Source organism: Fusarium poae, chromosome 1 (assembly GCF_019609905.1).
Source record: "Fusarium poae strain DAOMC 252244 chromosome 1, whole genome shotgun sequence".
Classification (NCBI taxonomy): domain Eukaryota; kingdom Fungi; phylum Ascomycota; class Sordariomycetes; order Hypocreales; family Nectriaceae; genus Fusarium; species Fusarium poae.
Window position 1 is genome coordinate 2,192,140 of NC_058399.1, and position 21,174 is coordinate 2,213,313.

At 49.6% G+C, this 21,174-nt stretch overlaps 7 protein-coding genes across 7 annotated transcripts; 3 read left to right on the forward strand and 4 right to left on the reverse strand.

Annotated features, from left to right (window-relative positions):
* Nucleotides 1-1,009: 1,009 nt before the first annotated feature.
* Nucleotides 1,010-2,385, forward strand: FPOAC1_000723 (uncharacterized protein; the record flags this gene model as incomplete). Its single annotated transcript, XM_044845334.1, has 2 exons — nucleotides 1,010-1,157; nucleotides 1,250-2,385. The coding sequence occupies 2 exons, from the start codon at nucleotides 1,010-1,012 to the stop codon at nucleotides 2,383-2,385; spliced, it is 1,284 nt and encodes a 427-aa protein (XP_044711250.1).
* Nucleotides 2,386-2,592: 207 nt separating this feature from the next.
* FPOAC1_000724 (uncharacterized protein) lies at nucleotides 2,593-3,983 on the reverse strand (the record flags this gene model as incomplete). Its single annotated transcript, XM_044845335.1, has 3 exons — nucleotides 2,593-3,451; nucleotides 3,504-3,771; nucleotides 3,833-3,983. The coding sequence occupies 3 exons, from the start codon at nucleotides 3,981-3,983 to the stop codon at nucleotides 2,593-2,595; spliced, it is 1,278 nt and encodes a 425-aa protein (XP_044711251.1).
* A 441-nt stretch (nucleotides 3,984-4,424) lies between these two features.
* Nucleotides 4,425-6,389, forward strand: NOP7 (mRNA-binding ribosome synthesis protein nop7; the record flags this gene model as incomplete). The annotated part of the gene is made up of 1 exon (XM_044845336.1): nucleotides 4,425-6,389. The coding sequence occupies one exon, from the start codon at nucleotides 4,425-4,427 to the stop codon at nucleotides 6,387-6,389; it is 1,965 nt and encodes a 654-aa protein (XP_044711252.1).
* A 321-nt stretch (nucleotides 6,390-6,710) lies between these two features.
* FPOAC1_000726 (uncharacterized protein) lies at nucleotides 6,711-8,655 on the forward strand (the record flags this gene model as incomplete). Its single annotated transcript, XM_044845337.1, has 2 exons — nucleotides 6,711-6,971; nucleotides 7,027-8,655. 2 exons carry the CDS (start codon nucleotides 6,711-6,713, stop codon nucleotides 8,653-8,655), a joined length of 1,890 nt encoding a protein of 629 aa, XP_044711253.1.
* A 437-nt stretch (nucleotides 8,656-9,092) lies between these two features.
* On the reverse strand, nucleotides 9,093-14,733 carry FPOAC1_000727 (uncharacterized protein; the record flags this gene model as incomplete). Its single annotated transcript, XM_044845338.1, has 6 exons — nucleotides 9,093-10,442; nucleotides 10,491-12,197; nucleotides 12,253-12,741; nucleotides 13,360-14,511; nucleotides 14,566-14,614; nucleotides 14,672-14,733. 6 exons carry the CDS (start codon nucleotides 14,731-14,733, stop codon nucleotides 9,093-9,095), a joined length of 4,809 nt encoding a protein of 1,602 aa, XP_044711254.1.
* Nucleotides 14,734-15,257: 524 nt separating this feature from the next.
* On the reverse strand, nucleotides 15,258-16,397 carry FPOAC1_000728 (uncharacterized protein; the record flags this gene model as incomplete). The annotated part of the gene is made up of 1 exon (XM_044845339.1): nucleotides 15,258-16,397. The coding sequence occupies one exon, from the start codon at nucleotides 16,395-16,397 to the stop codon at nucleotides 15,258-15,260; it is 1,140 nt and encodes a 379-aa protein (XP_044711255.1).
* An 878-nt stretch (nucleotides 16,398-17,275) lies between these two features.
* On the reverse strand, nucleotides 17,276-19,677 carry FPOAC1_000729 (uncharacterized protein; the record flags this gene model as incomplete). The annotated part of the gene is made up of 3 exons (XM_044845340.1): nucleotides 17,276-18,733; nucleotides 18,780-19,003; nucleotides 19,143-19,677. The coding sequence occupies 3 exons, from the start codon at nucleotides 19,675-19,677 to the stop codon at nucleotides 17,276-17,278; spliced, it is 2,217 nt and encodes a 738-aa protein (XP_044711256.1).
* Between the last annotated feature and the right edge of the window lie 1,497 nt (nucleotides 19,678-21,174).

The window sequence follows — 21,174 nt, forward strand, 5'->3', positions numbered from 1 at the left end:
TGGTAGTTTGACACTTTTATCCAAGGCAACCAATTAGCGGCTGTTCAGAGCGAAGACCGAATTTAGTCTTTGTGTGGCATCTCACAGTGTATGCATGTATTCAAATCGATGTGGCTCACATCGACCAGTAAGGCAATAGAGTGAGTGATATGCGAAACATAACGTGCACGCCACAAGCTTTCCAGCTCTCACCTGCTTACATCAGACCTCAACAACTATGGACGGTTTCGTCTTTTGGGTTCAAGACTTGACCAACAGTCAACGTCGGTATGCAGATCAGAGGGGGTGCCTGAAAGTGTAACTGAATGAAAATACGAAAAGAGGTTCTATTCTGTGGATCTGTAGCAAACGACTCAGTTGACTACAAAAAAATGATGGAACACAACAACAAGAAGAAGAAAGCCATTGCAGAATAATAATCCCAATCGTGGTCCACCTTCTTCGGAACCGAACGTGGCCACCATATGGCCGACACGACACGGGAAGATTTGATAATCAAGAAAGACTGTAGCTTGAGTGGGAACTAAATAAAGCCAATCAAGAAAGAAGATCAAAGCGTTTCATCTTTGGATGGAATGAATAAAGTTTTTCTCACGGCAAATAAACTTTGCTCAACAGCTCTTGAAAGCATGTTTTGGTCATTTACAGTCCAGCCTCATCACGTGCCTTTGCGCTTGTCACATATCGCATCCATTCTATCCTGCATGGCGGGTCTTCCCCCACCTGGAAATGGGGCTCTTAAGCTAACAACAGCCCGAAGTTCAAGACTTCAAGAGCCCAGACAAGGCTGGTTGGGGTTTTGTTTTCAAGGCTTCAACAAGTTCCCCGAGCCCAGGATCATCAAAGTTTTGACTTGTTGGTGTTGGCGTTTTGCCACGAGATCTATCACAAACCTTCTTTTTGGCTTCCCGCCCGTCAATATAACTCCGACGGAATTACACCTCACAATCACGGAATAGCTTCATATACCTACCTACCTTGTCCATCTGACAAACACTGACCCGCCGCCATGTTGGAGCTTCATGTATGGGGTTCAGCCTTTGGCTTGCCGTCAATCGATCCCGAGTGCCTTGCCGTTATCACATACCTGCATAGCTCCAACCCTGCATCAGCTTGGCGCTTGATTCCTAGCAACGACCCTTCAGTCAGCCCGTCCAGTATGGCTTGCCCGTCCCGCTGTCTCACCTTGCATTGCATTGCCTTGCCTTGTCTTATCTGAACCTTGTTCATTGCTGACTGTTTCATCCAGATACGCTTCCTGCGCTTCATCATGAGGGCGTCTGGATATCGGGTTTTGTACCTATCGTTCAGTACTTGACCGACAAGTCACTCGGTGACAACTTAGACGCCAAACTGACGTCTCTTGAGCATGCTGATCGTGTTGCATACGCTGCCTTCTTGTCTGCGCATGCTGCTCCCTTGCTGGACCTCTCACTCTATGTCTCGGCCGCCAACTGGTCAGCTACCACCAGGCCCGCCTTCAGCACTCTATTACCATTCCCATTGACATGGACAATTCCACCGCTACTTCGTGCCGAGGCAGTCAAGCGTGTTGAGCACCTGGGCTTTGCTGAAATGGACACCGACTTTGACCCTAATGGAGGCCTTCACCTATCATCAGGAAGGGATGCTTTACCAGAAACCTTCCGAAGACATATTCCTGCGCGGACAAAGAAGACCGTCCACGAGGAGATGACCCCTGAACAAGCGGTTCTTATCCGACTTTACGGCATCACAGAAGACTGCCTTTCTGTAGTGGATGACTTTCTCGAGTATGGCTCCGAGGAGGAGGCATATGCATTCTTCGAAGGCACCGAACTCTCATCTTTGGACTGTCTGGCCTTTGGCTATCTTGCGCTTATGCGAGATGCTCCTGTACCGAGATCTTTCTTGAAAGACTGGCTTATGAAGAAGACTCCACGCTTGTATAAGTTTGTTGATCATGTCAAGATAAGGCATCTGCAAAAGTCCGGCCCCTTGCCATGGGCTGAATCAACCCAAAATACGGCGCTGCGCATCGGCACGCGGACTCTTGATAGTATCATTCACAACGTTCCTGGCCTTGGCGAAGAGTATGCGACTGAGGTACGAAAGCGTGCTGAGGGAGGCATCACCGGCATCGACAGCAGATCCCTCATGTTGGCCTTGAGTCTTCTCGCCACAGGCGCCGCTCTCGGATATGGCTACCACACATACAAGGCGATGCAACCTTTTGGATCCAGGATACAAGTTTGGCAATCGCTTCAGAACAGATCCAGGCTGAGTGAGTTTGGAGCTCTTGGTACTATGCTGGGTAGCGTACTAGGAGGGCCGTCGGGAGCACCTCAACCTTCTAACCCGTCGAACCAGGCTCGTTTTGTCGAGACTGACACAGAGGTAGATTAAAAGGATGATGAAAAGAAATATTGTAACATTATTGTACACTAAATAGACAACTGGCTATCAAACATCCCACTGTCAGAAGGGAACATTCTAAAAACGTTTTCCTTATCCTCATCTAGGTACTTTTAACTATCGTCATGTTGCTCTCATGCAATGGGGTGACTATTTGTCACAGCCATATTCCTGGTTCCTTATCTTCTTATGATCGATTTATATCTGCCTGATCTCTTTACCTGCCATCTCAGGACGATCAATCTCCCATTCATCTCTCAGCACCGCAAATGTCAAGTCTGTCACCAGTAAACTCTGGCCCAGACTCCACACAAGAGTGATGGCGTAGAAGAAGTTGGCATTGCCACTTCCTGCATAGATCCAGAGGTGATAGAAGGCCGGTCCAAGGAATGACGCATACAGAAGCGTTGATGTAGTGACAAAAGCGTATCGCATAAGCGGGAAGACATGTCGAAACAAAGGAACAACGGAAAGGAACAGACTTGCATCCGCAAGCGAAGGGTAGGGCTTGAAGATAGAGAAAGTACCAAGAAGAATAGTCAACACAGCTAATGGCTGAGGGCGCAGGCGAATAGAGAGCGCCGCAGGATAAGATGCCAGGTGCAGCCAGAAAACACCCAGGAAGAAGGCTCTGAACGAGTCAAACATCTCAATGAAGAAATACCACCACAAACCAACGTTAGGTGTTAAGTCTGACAAGGTCAACTGAATGCCGTATGTGCGAGCAAGGAATTCCCAAGAATTGTTGGCAAGCAAGAAGGACATGCCCAGCAAGGACACCATGCATCCGGCCACAACGGCTACGTTAGTAGTAGCGAACTTGGCAGATGAAGCAACCCGGCGCTTTTCAACTTGGCAGTCATAGGCGAGAAGGATGAGCGGAGGCAGAAGTAGAATAGGGTACATCGACAAGTAAGAGGCGAACGACAGAGCAACCATGGCGTTAAAGGGAGAGCCCTGGATAGCCTTGGTGATGGCCAAGAGGATGGCACAGTTGGTGAAGACGCCTGTTGATCGTCCAACACATGTGGCAATGGTGTATGGGTTGAACAAGAAGCTGTTTCCGATCAGTACTTCCGTTCTTCACTTGAAATCGATGTCTCCCTTACCCAGCAGCAACTGCAGCGCTGCCAAACTTGTTGGCGCGGCGCGGTGATTTAAACAGCCTCGAATTGCTCGCCACACATGAATCGGCAATCTTGTAGAGCGCATCGGCGCTTAAAAGGTCCACAGCGATGTAAAGTAGATGTGTAAAGATAGGCCAGCTCTTTACGTCAGGGAGTAGTGAGAACAAGGGCAACAGCAGCGGCGCCTGGTGGAAGACACCACCTTCGTAAGGAGAGACATTATTCGTATATAAGAAGAGCCCTTCTTGCACTTTGAAGTTGTAAGCCTTTGGTTCTCCAAGAATCGCCATGCGACGAGGGTTACTGCTTACAGCGCTTGAAGCTCGTGACGGGGGTTGATATCTCGACGCGACCAGTTAGTAGATCGGGAAGACCTGGGAATGCGAGAAAGAGAACAAGTCGGAGCAGAGCAGCGCCAGCAAAGACGCTCGCTTTGCCTCGCAACGTCATTGTGTCTGACATTGCATGCTTTGAGTAAATGTTGTAGGTTTAAACGACCAGATGAGTTCGCGATACAGTCTCTCTAGGATAGGCTGGAGGCCACTTGGCGGGTTGAGCTCCCTCCATCCTTGGCGGCCCCTCCACCTTCGGGAGAGGGGCCGCTGAAAGAGCCGCTGAAGCTCTTCCCGTAGCTCCACTGTATTTGCTGAATCGGCCATACCAGGCGCTGGAATTGCGTTCAAGGGTGCTGAGTATGTCCCCCCGGGCGGTGAGGGCAGAAAGAGCCAATGGCAAGCTCCCAATCGGGCCTTAGTCCGCATTAGCGCCGGATCAAGGCGGTACAGTCTGGCATAAAATTTCATGTTGGAAAAAAAAGTTGAAAGATTGTTTAGGAAAAAAGTGCCCCGCTGGTATCGTTGCGAAATACAAACTACCAACAAAACACCACATCTTTCAACAACAATGCCTCGGATAAAGAAGAAGGGTCAGGCCGGTGCCTCCAAGAACTACGTTACCAGAAACCAGGCGATTCGGAAACTACAGATTAGCCTTCCCGACTTCCGAAAGCTATGCATTTGGAAGGGAATCTACCCTCGCGAGCCCCGAAGCAGAAAGAAGGTTTCCAAATCATCTACCAGCTCGACCACCTTTTACTACACCAAGGACATCCAGTACCTGCTCCATGAGCCGCTGCTTCAGAAGTTCCGCGACCAAAAGGTTCTCGAGAAGAAGATCTCTCGTGCGCTCGGTCGAGGAGATGTCACTGATGCCGCCCGTCTCGAGGGTAACGCTGCGCGCCCCGAGAAGACTGGAAAACCTCGCTACACTCTTGATCATGTCATCCGCGAGCGCTATCCTACCTTCATCGATGCTATCCGCGATCTCGATGACTGCCTGTCAATGCTCTTCCTCTTCGCCAATCTGCCTTCAACAAGTTCAGTCCCTGCCAAGATGATCGCCCGTTGCGAGCGCCTCTGCCTCGAGTTCCAGCACTATCTTATCGTGTCAAAGAGCGTCACTAAGTCTTTCCTCTCCATCAAGGGTATCTACTACCAGGCAAACATTCAGGGCGAGGAGGTTCTCTGGCTCGTGCCTTACAAGTTCAACCAGCGCGTTGTTGGCGATGTCGACTTCCGCATCATGGGCACTTTTATTGAGTTCTACATGACCCTGCTCGGCTTCGTCAACTTCCGACTTTACACCTCTCTCGGTCTCAAGTACCCTCCCAAGTTCGACCAGGCCAAGGATGAGGCTGGTGCTGAGCTCGGCGCTTTCACCCTCGAGGGCAAGACTCTGGTTGGCGCTGACGAGAAGGAGCAGAAGACACTGGAGGCTTCTGAGCACAAGCCCGACCCCAAGGTTCAAGCTGCCGTCAACAAGGTCATCAAGAAGATCAAGGGCAATGCCGACGACGAGTCGACGAGTGCGACCGAGGTGGAGGGAGAGGATCAGAATGGCGCAATTGACAAGTTCGAGCCTGCAGCTCCCGGTGGTGATATCCTTCCCCAGCCTTCCAATACTGGAAACAACCCCAACAACCTCTTCTCCAACATCACCGTCTATCTCTCTCGCGAAACCCCACGACAACCTCTCGAATTCCTCCTCAAGTCTTTTGGTTGCAGGCGCGTTGGCTGGGACGCCGTTCTTGGCGATGGCGCTTTCACCACTAACGAGCTTGACCCCAACATCACTCACCAGATCGTTGACCGACCTCCTATCCAGGCTACTGACGATGAGGAGGCTGACGGTGATGACAACCAGACATCACAGAAGCTTGCTGCCAACCGACGAGTCCCTGGACGAACATACATCCAGCCTCAATGGGTTTGGGACAGTGTGAACGACGGCGAGCTGAAGGAGGCTCATCTGTACGCTCCTGGTGCTGCCCTTCCTCCCCATTTGAGTCCCTTCGTGAGGAACGTCCAGGGCGCATACGACCCTACTGTTTCTCTGGAAGAGCAAGAGCCCGAGGCTGAGGCCATTGAGGCTCAGAGCGACGGCGAGGATGAAGTTGACGACACCGCCGAGGGCATGGATGTTGCTGACTCTGATGAGGGAGAGGGCGAGGATGATGAGTTCGGCGGTTTCTCTGCCGACGAGCAAGAAGAGGATGACGAGGAGGAGGAGGACGACGCCGAGCAACGGCAAGATGAGCTCGAGGCTGAGCTTACTGGCGGTGCTGTTAAGTCCAAGAACACAAACGCCAAGGCTAAGGCCAAGGAGGATGCTCGCAAGGCCCTTTCCAAGAAGGCCAAGGAAGAGGCCGAGGATCTTGATCGTGCAAAGGGTATGCTTAGCAAGAAGAAGAGAAAGTTGTATGAGCAGATGGTATACACCAACAACAAGAAGAGCGCCGAGGATCAGAAGCTGCGGGCAAAGAGGAGAAAGTTTGAAAAGGAAAAGAACAAGGGCAAGGCTAAGGCGTAATGTAAGGCTGTTTTATACCATGTCGATAGATTCTAGTTATACGCGTTTAAAAGCATTTATTGAATGTTCTAAATCTGGATGGTGCTGCGTGAGCTTGTCTTGATGTTGTTTGTGAATAAACGGTGGTTGCGCGGTGGATAACTTACTTTTCCTTTACAACTTTTACCTCTAAAAAAAACTTGAACTTGACATCAAACTCGCATTTCTTAGGCAACATAATTGGCCAATATACCCGTTTGATTATGTGACTTTTTGCAATATTGCCTGATTCATCTATTCATTCTTTTCATCATCATCATCATCATTTAGCACCTCACAACTATGGAATCTAGTGCCACCGCCTGGGAATTAGATAGCGATGAGATTGCATCTATTGCCTCTGAAGACTTGCACGCCCACAGGCCAAACCGCTGGACAGGACCCAAATCGACATGGCGTACTCTAACAGAAGAAGATCGTCTGGTATGGCAATCAATGAAACAAGTGCAAGATCAAGATCTTGCAGTGCATCTATATGATGCTTTTGCTCTTAAGCGCCAAGGTCAAAACGAGGCAACGTCCCAGAATTTAATCGTCAAGACAGTAAGGAACTCCAAAACTTTCTCAAAATATAAATGAGACTAACGGGGAGATGTAGGAATCTGGTCAAGATGGTGTCTGGGCGCCGCCCAAGTTATGGACAGCATGGCCACTCAAACACAAATATGTGCATACCCAACGGCTGGTCGACGGACAGCACGACGAAGATGATCGCTTCACCTTTCGAAGACAGGAAGAGATATTGCCAAGCACTGAGTTGGAAGAGGAAATTTCGGCCACCATACTGAGAACCGCCAAACGGCGCTTTCGTAGGAAGAAGAGTAGGGCGGCCAAGCAATCCGTTGAAGACTCTCTACCGCAATCTATTGAGAGCGGCGGCAGCACGCCCAATGTCTTATCGCGGGAGTCATCGGCCAAGCCTGATACAGAAGAAGAGGACGAAAAGATGGTACTTGACTATGGCGAGGCTAAACCAACTCGCCAGCGGAAGAATCCAAAGACGTATGAGCCGGTAGAGTCTACTAACGACGAGGCATCATATGCACTTTTGCGGCCATCAACTCGACACATTCTCTCAAAGCTCGACAACGCACTGCTAATCCTTCAAAATTCACGAGAAGCTGGTATGAATTACGTATCCGACTCTTCAACCGAGGAAGAATCGGACAACCACAGCCAAAGCGGACAGAGGAAATCTCGTGGCCGCCCCAGAAAGATTACGCCTGAGATAGCCTCATCTGCATCCACCTCACCAGCTCATGGTGGAAAAACTAGTAGACGTGGACGTCCCCGAAAAATCCACGTTCCCCTCGATGGAGAAACACAGGAGGAAATGGCCCAGCGTATCGCCCGCGAATCTCACCGAAAGATGCCCATCACAACAGAAGACAGGGACGCAGCTTTTGAGGAATGGGTCCGCAAGGGTGATGAGATTATTGAGCGCGAACGATCCTTGTCTATCAAGCGCGCGAGGTCTCAAGGTACTGAGACAGGAGATGAGTCGGCATCGGGAACCAATGCGGATCGCAAGCGGGCTAGATTGGGTCTTCGTGACTGGAGCGATGTACTCGGTGCAGCCGCCTTGGCAGGGTTCTCTGGAGATGTTATCGCGAGGACGGCACGACGATGCGCTGATTTGTTTGGAGAGGGCATGGTTGTTCGGACATTGAATGAGGTGCCTGCTACACAGGACAAGGGCACCACTTCTATCGAATACCGTCCGGAGCCTGTCCAACTATCCTATTCAGACTCTGATGCCGATGATGAAAGCGACGATGGTGCAGACCTTGTACAACGGCGTGTCATATCCCGCCAAGCCTCTCTCGCCCATTCCAGCCGAAGTCCCGATTCAATTCATAGCGGTGGCCGTCGCTCAACACGGTCCCCAGGACCACCGTCTGCCACTCGATCCCGTTCTGGTTCCACAGGAGGCCTGGTGTTCTGCCCGATCCCTTCATGTGACCGCGCAGCCAACGGCTTCAATCGCAAGCACAACTTGCGACGGCACATGGAGCTTGTGCACCAGGGGCAGACAGAGGAGCAAGATAGCGATGAAGAAGTTGTGGGTGGTGTACATGTTGATGGCTTTCTGAAGCCTATCGTACCGGGGAGGGGGTGGAGAGGTGAGGATACTATGAAGAGACAGAGGAAGAGAAAGGAGTTCTGGGGAGACAAATCTGGAACGAGTCGGGAAGCAAGTTACGCTGAAGACGATTTACCTTTTTAGAAAGAAGATCCGTCTCCGTAAAGAATATGACTCTGAATGTACTACTTTCGTAAAGGAAAGAGATAGTCTGCTTCTTGCTTGAACAAAGCAAGTCGCCATGATACATATCACCTTGGGGGGATGATATTGTTTGAATACCACCTAGATTTGTCAAGGAATTTGCAGTGTTTAACAATACGAGTGGCTGTTTTTAACGACGGAAAATATAATCTACAAGCGGCAAAGGGTTCAGAATCATATAAATATCGTTACTTTGATTGTCTAAAACTCAAAAGGGTATCAACGTACTCAAATAACCCTACAATAAAACCTGACAAAGGAACCGGAATGAATGTTAACCCATCATGGCCATGCTTCGCACAACACCAAACTCCAGATCTAGAAACACGCTTTGCATATAAACAAACTCTCAAGGGAAATCATCGTGACAGACAAGTCTAGTTGATTCTAGGACTCTTCCTCCTAGCCAAACTCTCCTCGAGCGCCGTCGGAAGTACGTTCTCGCCGCCCTCGGAGATGATGGGGTCCCTGCTACCAACCTTCTTCGTGCTGCGAGTCACACGCGTAGGGCGCTTAAATAGAGGCATCGTGCGCTCGGGAGGCATGGATATTATGCTGGCGCGAGGGTTGTAGTTGACGGAACCCGTTGTGACGTTACCTGGCACATTGGGGTTCACCTCCCGAAGACTAGAGGGCATACCCATGTGCTCAGAGGCGCTAGCCATGGACATACGAGTTGCTGGGCGAACTGGAGAAGTCATCATCTTGTGAGGGGAGGAGTCGAGGTCGGCAAAGACAATTGTAGCGTCCTTGTCAGTTGACTCGCTGTTCCTTGTTGGGGTGATGACTTCGTCAATACTTGAAATGATGAGATCGTGGTCTTCGGTGCGGGGGAGATCGGTCGGGTAGTGGTACTGGACTTTTGCAGGGGTTTCGCCAGTGGGCTGGTATTCTTGGAGAGCTGCGCCAGTGATATCTTCACGTAGATTGGAAAGAGGCTGGCAGAGCTGATCCTTCATAGGTTCCAGAACTTCCTGAAGATCGCCAAGGTCAACCTCCATTTCCTCGCCAAGGTTTTTGACGCGATCGAACGTGGATTTGAAGTGAGCAGAAATATTTCCAAAGGACTCCTCGACGGTACTGGACAAAGCCTTGACAGATTCGTTGTGAGTTTCGTGGTGGTGACCGTTTTCAGTTCTCGCACGAGTGACGAAATCGTCAAGAGCTTCCATCTGAACATCGAGGTCCTTAATTTGTTCATCGACAGCACGAACAGTCTCAGCATGGACAGACTTTGCAGTAGCTTGAATGGAGCTGCTGTGGTCATCGGCGGCTGTCCAGTCATCCTGAAGCTTCGTCTTCAGCTGGTCCCGGGACTTCTTGACCTCCTCCAACATTTCGCCTTCCTTGAGATCCCATGAAGACATGCCCTCACCATATGATTCAACGGCCTGCTCGAGGCTGGTGCTGGTAGAAGTGATAGTTTTCTGGATCTCAGAGGCCTTGGCCTGGAGACGCGACTCCTGGGTCTCAGCCTGGGCGTTGATGAGAGTCGAGATCTGAGCCATGAGATTCTGACGATCGTCAACAGCCAGGCGGCGCTCCTCAGTTAGGGCATCTTGGATTCGAGAAGAGATGGTAGCATTCTGCAGCACGATTGTGCTGGTGGCGGATTGTAGTTGTTGCTTCAAGTTATCGCACTCAGCTCGCTGGGCTGTGATATGCTTAACGAGTTCTTCAAAAACAGACTTGAAATCCTTTCCAAGCTCACTATAGGAGTTATGGAGCTGCAACGCGTTAGTGATTGCTCTGGAGTAGAAAGTGATATACCATACCTGTCCATGGAAAGCGGTCATTTCGTTCATCATATCCGCTGCTATTCTCTCGGCAGATTGAGAGATAGACTGCAAGTTCTCTCCCATTCGCTCTTTAACTGTATCACGAACTACTTTGATCCCCTCCAAAACTCCATCCATATCATCCTTTGACTTTTGCTTAGATTCGAGCAATTCTTTCCTTGATTCGGCAAAGGTACTCAAGTGCTCATCGAGGAACGCTTGTGTAGTTGATAGCTTACGTAGCTCCTCGTCGACAAAGCTGCCCATACGCTGTCCGACAGAAGCGATATGCTCTTGCTGTTCCTCCTGGAACTCTCCAATTCGGCGCTCGACCATGGCTGTCACATCAGCAACTTGGTTCTGGGATGTGGTCCACGTGTTTCGGTTGATAGACTGTAGATCCGATTTCCGCCTGTTTTTGGCATGAAGACCACCAACATCACTTACGGTCTTGTGCAACTTCTCGATGAGTTCTCCGCCGACTTCGGTAAGCTTCTGTTCCGTCTTTTGGTGCGCCTTTCTGATCTTGGTCTCCTCAGAGAGTGACTGTCGTGTTGCTGATAGAACAATCTCGGTCTGGTCCAGTACCTCCTTGGTATCGTCCAACTGGGCCCTCGTGCCCTCGTGATCCTTCTTGAGACCCAAAAACGTAGATTGGAGGCTGAAGAGCTCTTGGACCTTGTTGCGCAGGTTCTTTTCCAGGGTTTCAAGTTTAGCAGATTGTTCTTCGTTGACAATGCGACGGGACTCGCTCTGTGCTGTCATCTCCTCATATGACTCATTAGAAAGGTAGACACCGTTACGCTGTCGGGTAGCGATGAGTTCACTCTTGAGCCTTTCGATTTCCATGGTAAAATCTTTCAGTAATGTCTTCTTCTCAATCATGGGGTTCATCTGCGGTTTGTTCTTGATGTTCTTCGCCCTGAACGCATACTCTAGTGTTGAGATTGTTTCTTCCAAGTTGCTCTTTGCTGGTGAAATAGTGGCAATAATGCAAGTTTTGGTTCGGCCTCCGAGAGAGTCTTGTAATAGACGAGTCAACTTTGATTCTCTGTAGGGGATGTGGGAGCCCTTGTCTACAAGAGCATTGATGACTCGACCAAGGGTCAAGAGAGACTTGTTGATGAGACCAGCTTCAGTCGCGCGCTTGTTCTCTGCTCCAGATCTCTGAATGTTCTCACTTCCAGCCAAATCGACAAGGTTCAGCTTTCCAGCACTGACAAGAGCTTCAACGCCGTGCTCATTAGGCTTTCGGACATATGTTGTGATAGTAAAGACTGTATGACTTCGAGAACTGAGATCGTTGCACTTGGTAGCCGCCACCTGACGTTTCAAACTGCCCTCCTGGAGCACCTTGACACCCTCGGCGGCGTCCTTGATGTGCTTCTCCTCCATGCCTTGAACAATTGTGCTGGCGTGGCCTCGTCGCGATGTGTCGTCGTAAATCTTGAGCTTAGTGCCATCATCGGAGGCGAGCAGGTCACGGAGCTCTTCATTGTAAAGTTCGATAAACGAGCACTTGATAGTGCTTTCCGCGTTTTCGAGCTCGAGTTTGGTGAAAAGGGTCTGGAGCACTCGAGGGATGATACCAGCATCGTCTGAGAGCATGCCCATGGTTTCGGTCATGTCACCAGACATTGTATATGTTTTGCCGGTGCCTGTTTGTCCGTATGCGAAGATTGTGCAGTTGTATCCAGAGAGCATCTAGAATTATGGGTTAGTAACCAAGTCTTGTAGCCCTCTATCTGTAAGAACCCACCTCGTCTAGAATAGGCTTCACTGTGTCGTCAAAAACCATGTACTGATCGGCCGCTGGGGAGAAGACGCGGTCAAAATTGTAGGAACGATTGCTCAAAGCGTTTGAGCCCATTGACAACTCGACAACCTTTCCCCTGACGGAATCGGCTGTCACGACGACATTACTGTTCTCTCGGACCTCGCGCTCATTGCGTCCTCGACATCGAACAACGACCTGGATGTTTGTCTCTTGGGTGCTGGCTTCGGCCTCGAAATCACGTTCTTTACGTTTAGTACCGATAGTGTTAACAGTGGCGACTGAAGCGACGGATGGAGTTGGTGAGGCCGCGCCATTGCGCGTCGCGATTGAAGAGCCATATCGTGTTGGCGGTGCTCTTGACCCAGCTCTTACGCCCGGACGAGGGTTCGGGGCGCGTGTGCTTGTAGCGACTCCGATGCGGCTTTGCTCCCGCTCGGAGCGAGTCGTACGTTGGAACGCCACGATGGGCAACTGTTTGTGGGTTTCGTTTCGTTTCGTTTAACTATTGGTGAGAGAGAGGCTGCGGGGGATGCCTCGAGAGCGTTTTAGTTGCCGCACATTCGCTTGATCAAGTATGTATCGTTGAAACTTGACAAACTCGAATACTTGTTTGGGTATCTAGATCATGGAGGGGTTGCCTGCATGTACGTAGTATAGTTGGTTATGGCTGGCAAGGCTGTTTGACATAAACGGTAAATAGTACAACCGCAGAAGAACCATGTTTGGGATCCACGAGCTAGAGTCAACACGGACTTGGCGCTTGTCACCACAGCAACGAACCCTTTTGGGCCACCCACTATAACCAGACGTACCTGGGTTTTAAACGGTCCATGGTGGAGGTTGCCTTGTCATGCTCATAATGAGACACTGTATTTGTCTTATTTATAATTTAGAGTTAGAATATAAACGGTATCGCATCTCACATCAAGCCCTTGTTCTACTTTGTAAATTCAGGCAATTAACACTTCAAAGTACAATTCTGCCAGCACGAACGGACTACTATTCCGTGTCCATCTTGTCAGAATCGTCTTCTTCCTTTGTGTTTTTCGCTATTCCTTTGTTGTCTTCACTTTTCGCTCCAGTCGTGACATCGGAGGTATCGCCATTGGTCCTCTCTTCAGCTTCAGCATTTTCCTCCTTCACCTTCTTGCTGGTGTCTGCTTCAAGATCTTGTTCTGCCTCTCGTTTCGTGCCGACGCTCTCTGCGCTGGGGCTCTTGGCATCGATTTCGCCATCAGCGTCAACATCATCTTTGGCCTCTTCGTCATCGTCGTGTTTTCTGCCAACGGCTGCTTCCACGTCGATCCCTTGCATTCCCATGCCGCCTTCTGACATAAAACTTGTCGTCGTAGATTGAGGTCCGGTGTCGCTCATGCCGATCTCTTCGGGCCCTCTAGCATGGGGTACCTCCTCTTCTTCCTCTTGCGGTTCTTCGTCGTCTTCCTCGTCCATTGTCATGCGCTCCCCTTCGTGGGCAGCTTCTTGAGCTCGTGATAGCTGGCTCACGGGCACTACACCGGCACGTTGTTCCTGGCGCAGGAGTTCTCCTTGTGTAACTCCTCGCGCATGTCCTGTAGAGTGAATACCATTGACACTAACAGAAACGGTCTCGATGCTACCTACGCCGTTGGGACCCTCAATGGTCTCGGTACCCTCGCTGTGAATTTGCGCCCCAGGGGTGTCTTGTGAACTCTCGGGACTACGTCTCGTCAGCCACGGGATTGGCGTCAACAATGCGCCTCCAAGAGCTTCATCTGTTCCCAGCGCTGCTGTTGTTGGGTTGCTCCATGCGACTGATACTGCAGGATCTTTGGGATCCTCACCATTCAGATGCATTGAGGACATATCGGGAATAGGTGGAGGTAGAGGATAAGTGCTTGTGCTTGACGTCACTTGCACTACACGATCGACAGCGTGGAGGTAAGGTGCAACCGCCTTATAGTGCGCTTTAGGCCGTAGAATCAGTTCGGCGAGTCGTTGAATAGTGTGGGGAGGATTGGTCTCGAAAGTCTCGAGGTGTTTCGTAATGTCGATGAGCATATCTGCCAACTGCTTCGGTAATGCGCCCTCGATAGGTTGTGTGGCATGAAGCGACTCGGTCGTCGAAGCGTCCTTGCTCGTTTCTGGGGAAGATTCGGCTCGGGGCGATGGGGGCGGCGGAGACTTGTGCGATTCTAGAACAGGTTGGTACGCTGGAGGCGGCGGTGGTAGGTTTGGTATCGGGAAGTCGTTATGTGCGATCTGAAGCGATCGATTAATTCATGAATATATCGAATCGCAGGCAACGTGAAATACCTTATCGAGTCTGGTAATTATGTCACTGCGCACCGAAGGCCAGACATCCCTATTATTATGGTTAGATATTCGCTTTCGGATAAATGTAAAAAGACTAAAGGCTTACTTCTCGACAGTCGCGCCCGCGGCAAACTGACTGAGGGGTCCGTTATCACTATCAACCTCCATGATTTTATGATGCGCAAGTAATGATGATATGCGATGATGTTGAATCCACTAAGTCGCGATTGCTGGTCGCGCAGCTCTATGGTGGGGTTGTAAATATGGGGGTGGCTGTCCCGTTAGATGCATGTGTACTTAACCTACACCTTGATGGCAGATATATTAATTCATTCCAATTCTTTAACTATAATGTTTCCTTCAGGGCTGTGGGATTCTAAATCCAGTTTCGTTGGCTCTATCAATAGTCCTGACTTGTGGTATACACAACGATGCTGTGTCATCATCATCAAGATAAACTCATCAACCGTTGAAACACAACGCACATAAGAGTCTAAATATTCCAAACAACATAAAAATCATGGTTTTGGCAGACATATATGTCCAGAAGCAAGTTTTTTATGATATAGCAATAGGCGTGTGTCTTGATTTATTATCTTCCAGTTAAGCAAATCTCAATTATTACTATAGCATACGACAAATCGCAAAGCGCCGTCAGTTCAAATCGTTGCAGCTTACCCACCATCAAGCTACTACACCTGATAAGGGTTATACATCCATTTGGATGGCTCGAACATAACCTCAAATTTGACACAGTCATATGTTCCGATGGCACAGCTCAAGTCGTGGAATCCTTCCAGGCCTGTGACAGGCAGATCTTGCTCAGCATCAGTCTCCTCATGAAGCGCCCATCCACCCGTCATTGTACCGTTGCGGGTGAAGAAGATATCAACCTGCGGCTTCGGTCCACCGATGGGCCGCAGAGTCATGCCAATACCGTACGTGTCACCACGTTGAAAGGGCTGAGTAAAGTCACGACCACCCCAGCGATCGTTGACGTACTTGTGTCCGTCGTCGCCATGCACTGCCAAACTGCCGCGGTGCCAGCCTGGCATGCGGAATGAAGGATATGGTAGGGCGGTGAAGCCAAGACCGAGGAATACCTCGGGGCTGTCACGCGCCAGCTTGACTTCGTAGTAGATGGTTCTTGGCTGGCCGAGGCGTATAGGGTCATGCTCAGTGACCGAGTAGAGCGGTGGGTAACCGATGACACAACGATCCGGTGAGTTCTTCTTTGTCCAGCCCTGCCAGTGTCCAGGCTGTAACCAGGTGAGTTGACCATTGAAGCCTACTGGCTCCATGAGGCGAATGTTGCCCGCCTGAAGAGCTGCCTTTCCAGTATGATCCAGATGGATGGGAGCAGTCATGGGGTACGACAGACACCAATCCTCGCCGGCATTAGCCTCATCCTCGGTAGCATTGCTTGTAGGGGATCTGTCGTAGCCGCTAAATATGGCAGGAGGCGGCGGGAATAGTGATGTATCTGGGACTGCTACCTCCCAATCATGTTTGGGCGGAGGTCCAGAAGGAGGCGCATATTCTGGCGCCGCACCTTGGCCTGGAGGAGGGCCTGGAGGAGCATCATATTGTTGCGACGATGATCCATGTCCTGGCGGTGGTCCTGGCGGTGGCGCAAAGTCTGAGGCCTGTTTTCTGTCAGGAGGCGGTCCTGGAGGCGCTGAATAACTAGACTCTCCCGCGAATTGGTTGGGATCGTTCTGAGGATTGTATTTGCTCTTCTTCACATCGCCTTGGCTTTGAGATGATGCTGGCCTCTGCACCGGACGGGGCGCTGGCTCGTCGTTCTCTTCTTTCTTACTTCCGAAACACATGACGTTGATTAAACTCGTTGGGGATGATGTCGAGATTAGGTATCCGCAGTTGTTGTCAAATATTAGGAAGGCCGCTAAGTATGACGATGTTCGAGCAGGGATTCAAAAGTGGGCATATGCAACCACTTATAAGCTTAAATGGGTAGCTTCACGACTGTAAACAATAACAGCGAATCAGCTCAGTGTGTCTGAGTGCGAGAGCGATGAATCAGAGAAGGATAAGGGAAAATACGTATTAGAAACACTTGGGTCCTTTGTTCAGATCTTGTAATTTCAACTCGTGGCTGTGCCGCTAATTGTCCACAAACACCACGCCGCTTCGGGTCTGCACAGCCCCTTGCGTATCACGGGGATGCGTGTGTGTAATTGAGCTTTCATTGACCCTGCTCTTAGGTGTTCTAGCTAGTGGGCAAGCTAGCTACCGAGGTAGGGGAAATCTAGGGCTATTCACGGGGATGCAAGAAACCTCGAACCAGGCCTAGAGGGCACAAAAATAAATAGCCTAAGAAGTATGATCTAAGTAACATAAGCTGGCCTACTGGTTTCGTCTCTTATGCTCTTAGGGGCCAGTTTTTTCTGATACTCTGAGGTAGGCTACCTAGGTATCTAGACATGTGCGCAGAGTAAGATTCCACAGGCTCGTAGACCAGACAAAGAAGTTAGTAATGCAGAAGTTTGGTTATGAGAGACATCACACAGATACATCAAAGCATTTTTTAGTTGATATGGCATTAATTGTTTCATCATATTGATTTATGCCTTGTCCTAAGTTGGGCCTAATAGTTATTACAACCTATGTATTTTCATGTTACAATCCACATGCGTAAAAATAGACATGATCTGTTCTCACCAACCAACAACTATTGGCGGATAACAAACTAAGCACCTCCTCCCCAGGCGCTTGCATCCTGTTCATCAGGATAAAAGAAAGCCACAACGGCTATAATAATGTAAACCGCGCAGAGCAGGGCACCTTCAAGGTAATTGCTTCTGCCGTCCAACACGAGAAAGTTGACAATGAAAGCCGAAACAAAGAGACACACGGTCTCGAAAAGTGTAAAGTACAAAGTCATTTCCTTATCCATGAACCACCCGAGGAGCACCATGAAGGGTGTGAGGAGAAGAGCGATCTGGATAGAACTTCCTACTGCAACACCGATGGCGAGATCCATGTTGTTCTTGTAGGCGACCTTGATAGCAGTGACGTGCTCAGCTGCGTTACCGACGATGGGCAGAATGATCAGACCGATTCCGACCTGATTGACGTGAGAAGTTTCAACAACCTCTTGGATTGAGTCGACAAGAAACTCGGCACAAACTGCGACCAGAGCCGTGGATACAAGAAGAAGGATGATAGCGGCAAGTTGAGAAAGGTGTTCCTCTTCCTCCACCTCATGCTCCTCAGTGGCCCTAACGCCGGGAGCATTCAACGAGGGTGGGATTTGAGCCGGCAACATTGCGCCGGGAGCTCGGAACTGCAAACGATCGGGGAGGGAGTTGGTACGTCGAATGCCGTAACGGACATGGGGAGCTGGGCCAGAAGCCATGGAGGGCTTCTCGGTGAAAACGGGAGCCAGAGCTTTGACAGAAATGCCTCTTAGGGGGAATGGCCGTTTAGCAGCATTTGTTGAAGGACCGGCTTCAAGGTCATCTTGCACCGCAAAATCCACACGACGAGGCTCTCCCTCAACCTTATTTTCAGGGATACTCTCTGGGAGGTTGTTCTGGGCTTGGACCTTTTTGAGCTCCTTCTTAGCTTTGCGGGCCTCCTTTTTGCTCCTGTGATGTCTGTGTCGGCGATAACGTCGGCGCCTGCGAGCACGCTCTGCCTCTTCCTCATCGTCATCATCATCAACAGCAATCTCGCTCCCCTCATAAGAAGATAGACGAGGAACTCGATGGCGCGAGGCTCTTGCTTCGGTCACTTCGTCCTGTGGCGTAGTGTTGTTGGTTGCAAATGAAGCTGACCGGGTTCCCTTGGTATCAGCGGTGTCGACGGAAGCAGCGCTAGATCTTCGGTGTCGTCTGTTACGAAGAACCTTCTTCATTCTCTGTCTCATAGTACCATGAGATGAGTCAGAGTCAGATGAGTCTGAACTCGAGGATGAACTGTCATCAGAGCTGGATGAATCCAGAAAGCCGGCAGCAGGTCCAGGTGCGAGCTCAGCATCGATGATGTGCTGGGGGGTAGATTCGTACATGTATGCGTGCGATTTAAGCTGGAATGTGAGGTAGATGACATATACCAGAAGTAGTACCACACTGGTTCCTCGGCTGATTTTCAAAGACTGACGATCAGCAAGATCATTGTCTTTGAAAGATGCATGGAACGCGGTCTGTCTGGATGTTAGTGGTGAACTACTGAGTGCTCGTTGTACGTACTGGTAGGACTAAGCTGATAACACTCAAACTAAGTAAACAAGCACTCATCTGCGTAACGGTACTGTTGTAAACTTGTTCACGGAATCGTAAACCGCCCAGAAGCATACTCATTCCAAGAATTAAAAGAAGGTTTGCAAGTATTGAGCCTAATAGAGCTGATTGTACAACTCGAATCTCATTCTTGACCAGGGCGAGGATGAAGATGATCAACTCCACGGCGTTGCCTGCGAGATTACGTCAGCTGCGACCCAAATGAGAGACGAACAAAAAAGAAAAGAAAAGACTTGAAACTATTTAAAATGGGTTTGAACTGTAGTTTTCATGAATGCGGTGGGTTGTTGGTTGTGTTATGAGTTGACTTACCGAAAGTGACATTCAACAACGCGCCAAGGGCATCTCCCATTTTGAGAGCAACAGATTCGGTAGCGAATGCCAAAAGTCCAGCAAGAGGAATGATTGCAATTGCATTCATACCAAAAACAAGACCTGCAGGGGCGCCATGAACCTGAGAAACGGCAATGCCTACAGGGACAAATACCATGAAAACATTGAGCCAGCTGTAAGTGATGACAATTCTAACACTGCGCTTCAGCTCGGCAAAAAAACCAGCATTTTTACTAGTTGTGCTTGAGGCTTCTCCTTGTGCAGGCTCTTCGGCCTTGCTGGGAGCTTCTAGGACAGACCCCGAACCTGCAGCAGGAGATGAGACATCGCCAGCAGAGGGGACCTTGTGCAGAGACTTGCTCTTGCTTCCATTTTGTTTATCGGACTGCGTCTTCTTTTCGTCAAAGTCTCCGAGTCGAAGTTGCTCATTCAAGCCCTGAGCAGTGGGCGCTGTGGGTTGTGCACCAGAGCGACTGCCATCTATATTGGGTGGTTCAGAGGAGGCTTCCTTCATCGAACAGGTGTTTTCTACTCTTGAGAGTATGAGTCGTGGGCAAGTGTTTAACTACCGAGTGAAGATAGTCGTCTTTGAGGCTTTGTTGAGCTTGGAAGAGTGTGGTCGAAGTGTGTAAGTGAGAAGGATGCAGAGAAAGCGGGAGCCAAGGCCTTGGCTTTAAGTCGGAAAGGTAGCCAAGTTTCCTAGGCTGGGATGACGCTGTTTGTTCAGTGGATCACAGTGGCGCCAGTGGAGAATAGATGTACTGTGAGATGGAGTGGCTGACCGGGAGTCCAGTACTTTGATGGATATCCGATGTCGTCAAACAACAGAGGCAGCCCGCTAGGGGAACTCATGATTGGCTGTATGAGAGCATGTCAGAGGCAAAGTGAGGCGGTGCAGCCTCACAGACTGTACATATTTGCATCTAGCGTTTGCCATCAAACTGGTCTCCCTTGTCATACTAAACAGATCTCGACGCTTCTATTCACCTCACTCTCCTATTCTTTGACATTCCGAGAGCGACACACACTCATCACAGACCTCTCTCTGACTCTGTGACAAAGACCATCAAAGAGACTCAGCGCCTCTCATCAAAGCTCCATATTGCACGAGGTGGTCCAGCAAACAAACTACTGGGGACACACTTCAAACAACAAGCTTATCAATGCCATCTCCATCTTTCTCGGATTTGAGGTGCCGGTTGAGGCTTGGCATGATCACATCGGGAGCGGATTAACCTAATAAAGCAAAGATCGACAGGAACCACAATCAAGTTTCGACTGCTGTGGCTCAACTCTCTCATTATCAATCGTTAACAACAACATGATTACAGAGTAGTTACTCCGTACCATATACTGTGCTTGACGCAGTATCACTCCGGATGACCTGCTTTGTCAAGTTATATGCATACAACTGGCGAATCCTGGGTTGCCAGTGACGTGATGCAGGTTGCCAGCAAAGCATTTGAGTGTCAACACGGAGATAATGTTCGGGTGTAACCCACATCGGAGCCGAATGGTACATTCAAGTTAATTCGTCGACGTATTGGAATACGCGAATACGCAAATGCCAGCTTCATAGTTACTTAACTACATTGCCCAGATGACGCAAGTCTCTATGACACTCACAGATCTCAGCTTCACATAGGGAAATCTATTCTGCAGCGTTTGAGTTCAGAAACAGGAGATAAGATACAAGGTGGCTTATAAGTACTAGGTGCAGAAACAATTCACTTATAAACTAGTCGAGAATGGCATCAGTTGACTCAATCATTTTGTCTCTTATACTTGCAGGAGCCAAGTCTTTATGGGGTACTCTGGAAATAAACATGTTTACTACTACATATTGAGTTTACCTAATAGTGGCAACTCTCTGACTCGTTGGTTTCTCAGCATACTCAGTAAACATCATAGTTTATTCATGACTCGTGATCTGCTTGGCAAAAGGAAACGTCTGCAATGTATCTATCTCACATGTTATTTCACCATCGTACCCTCAGATATCCACCAGCCA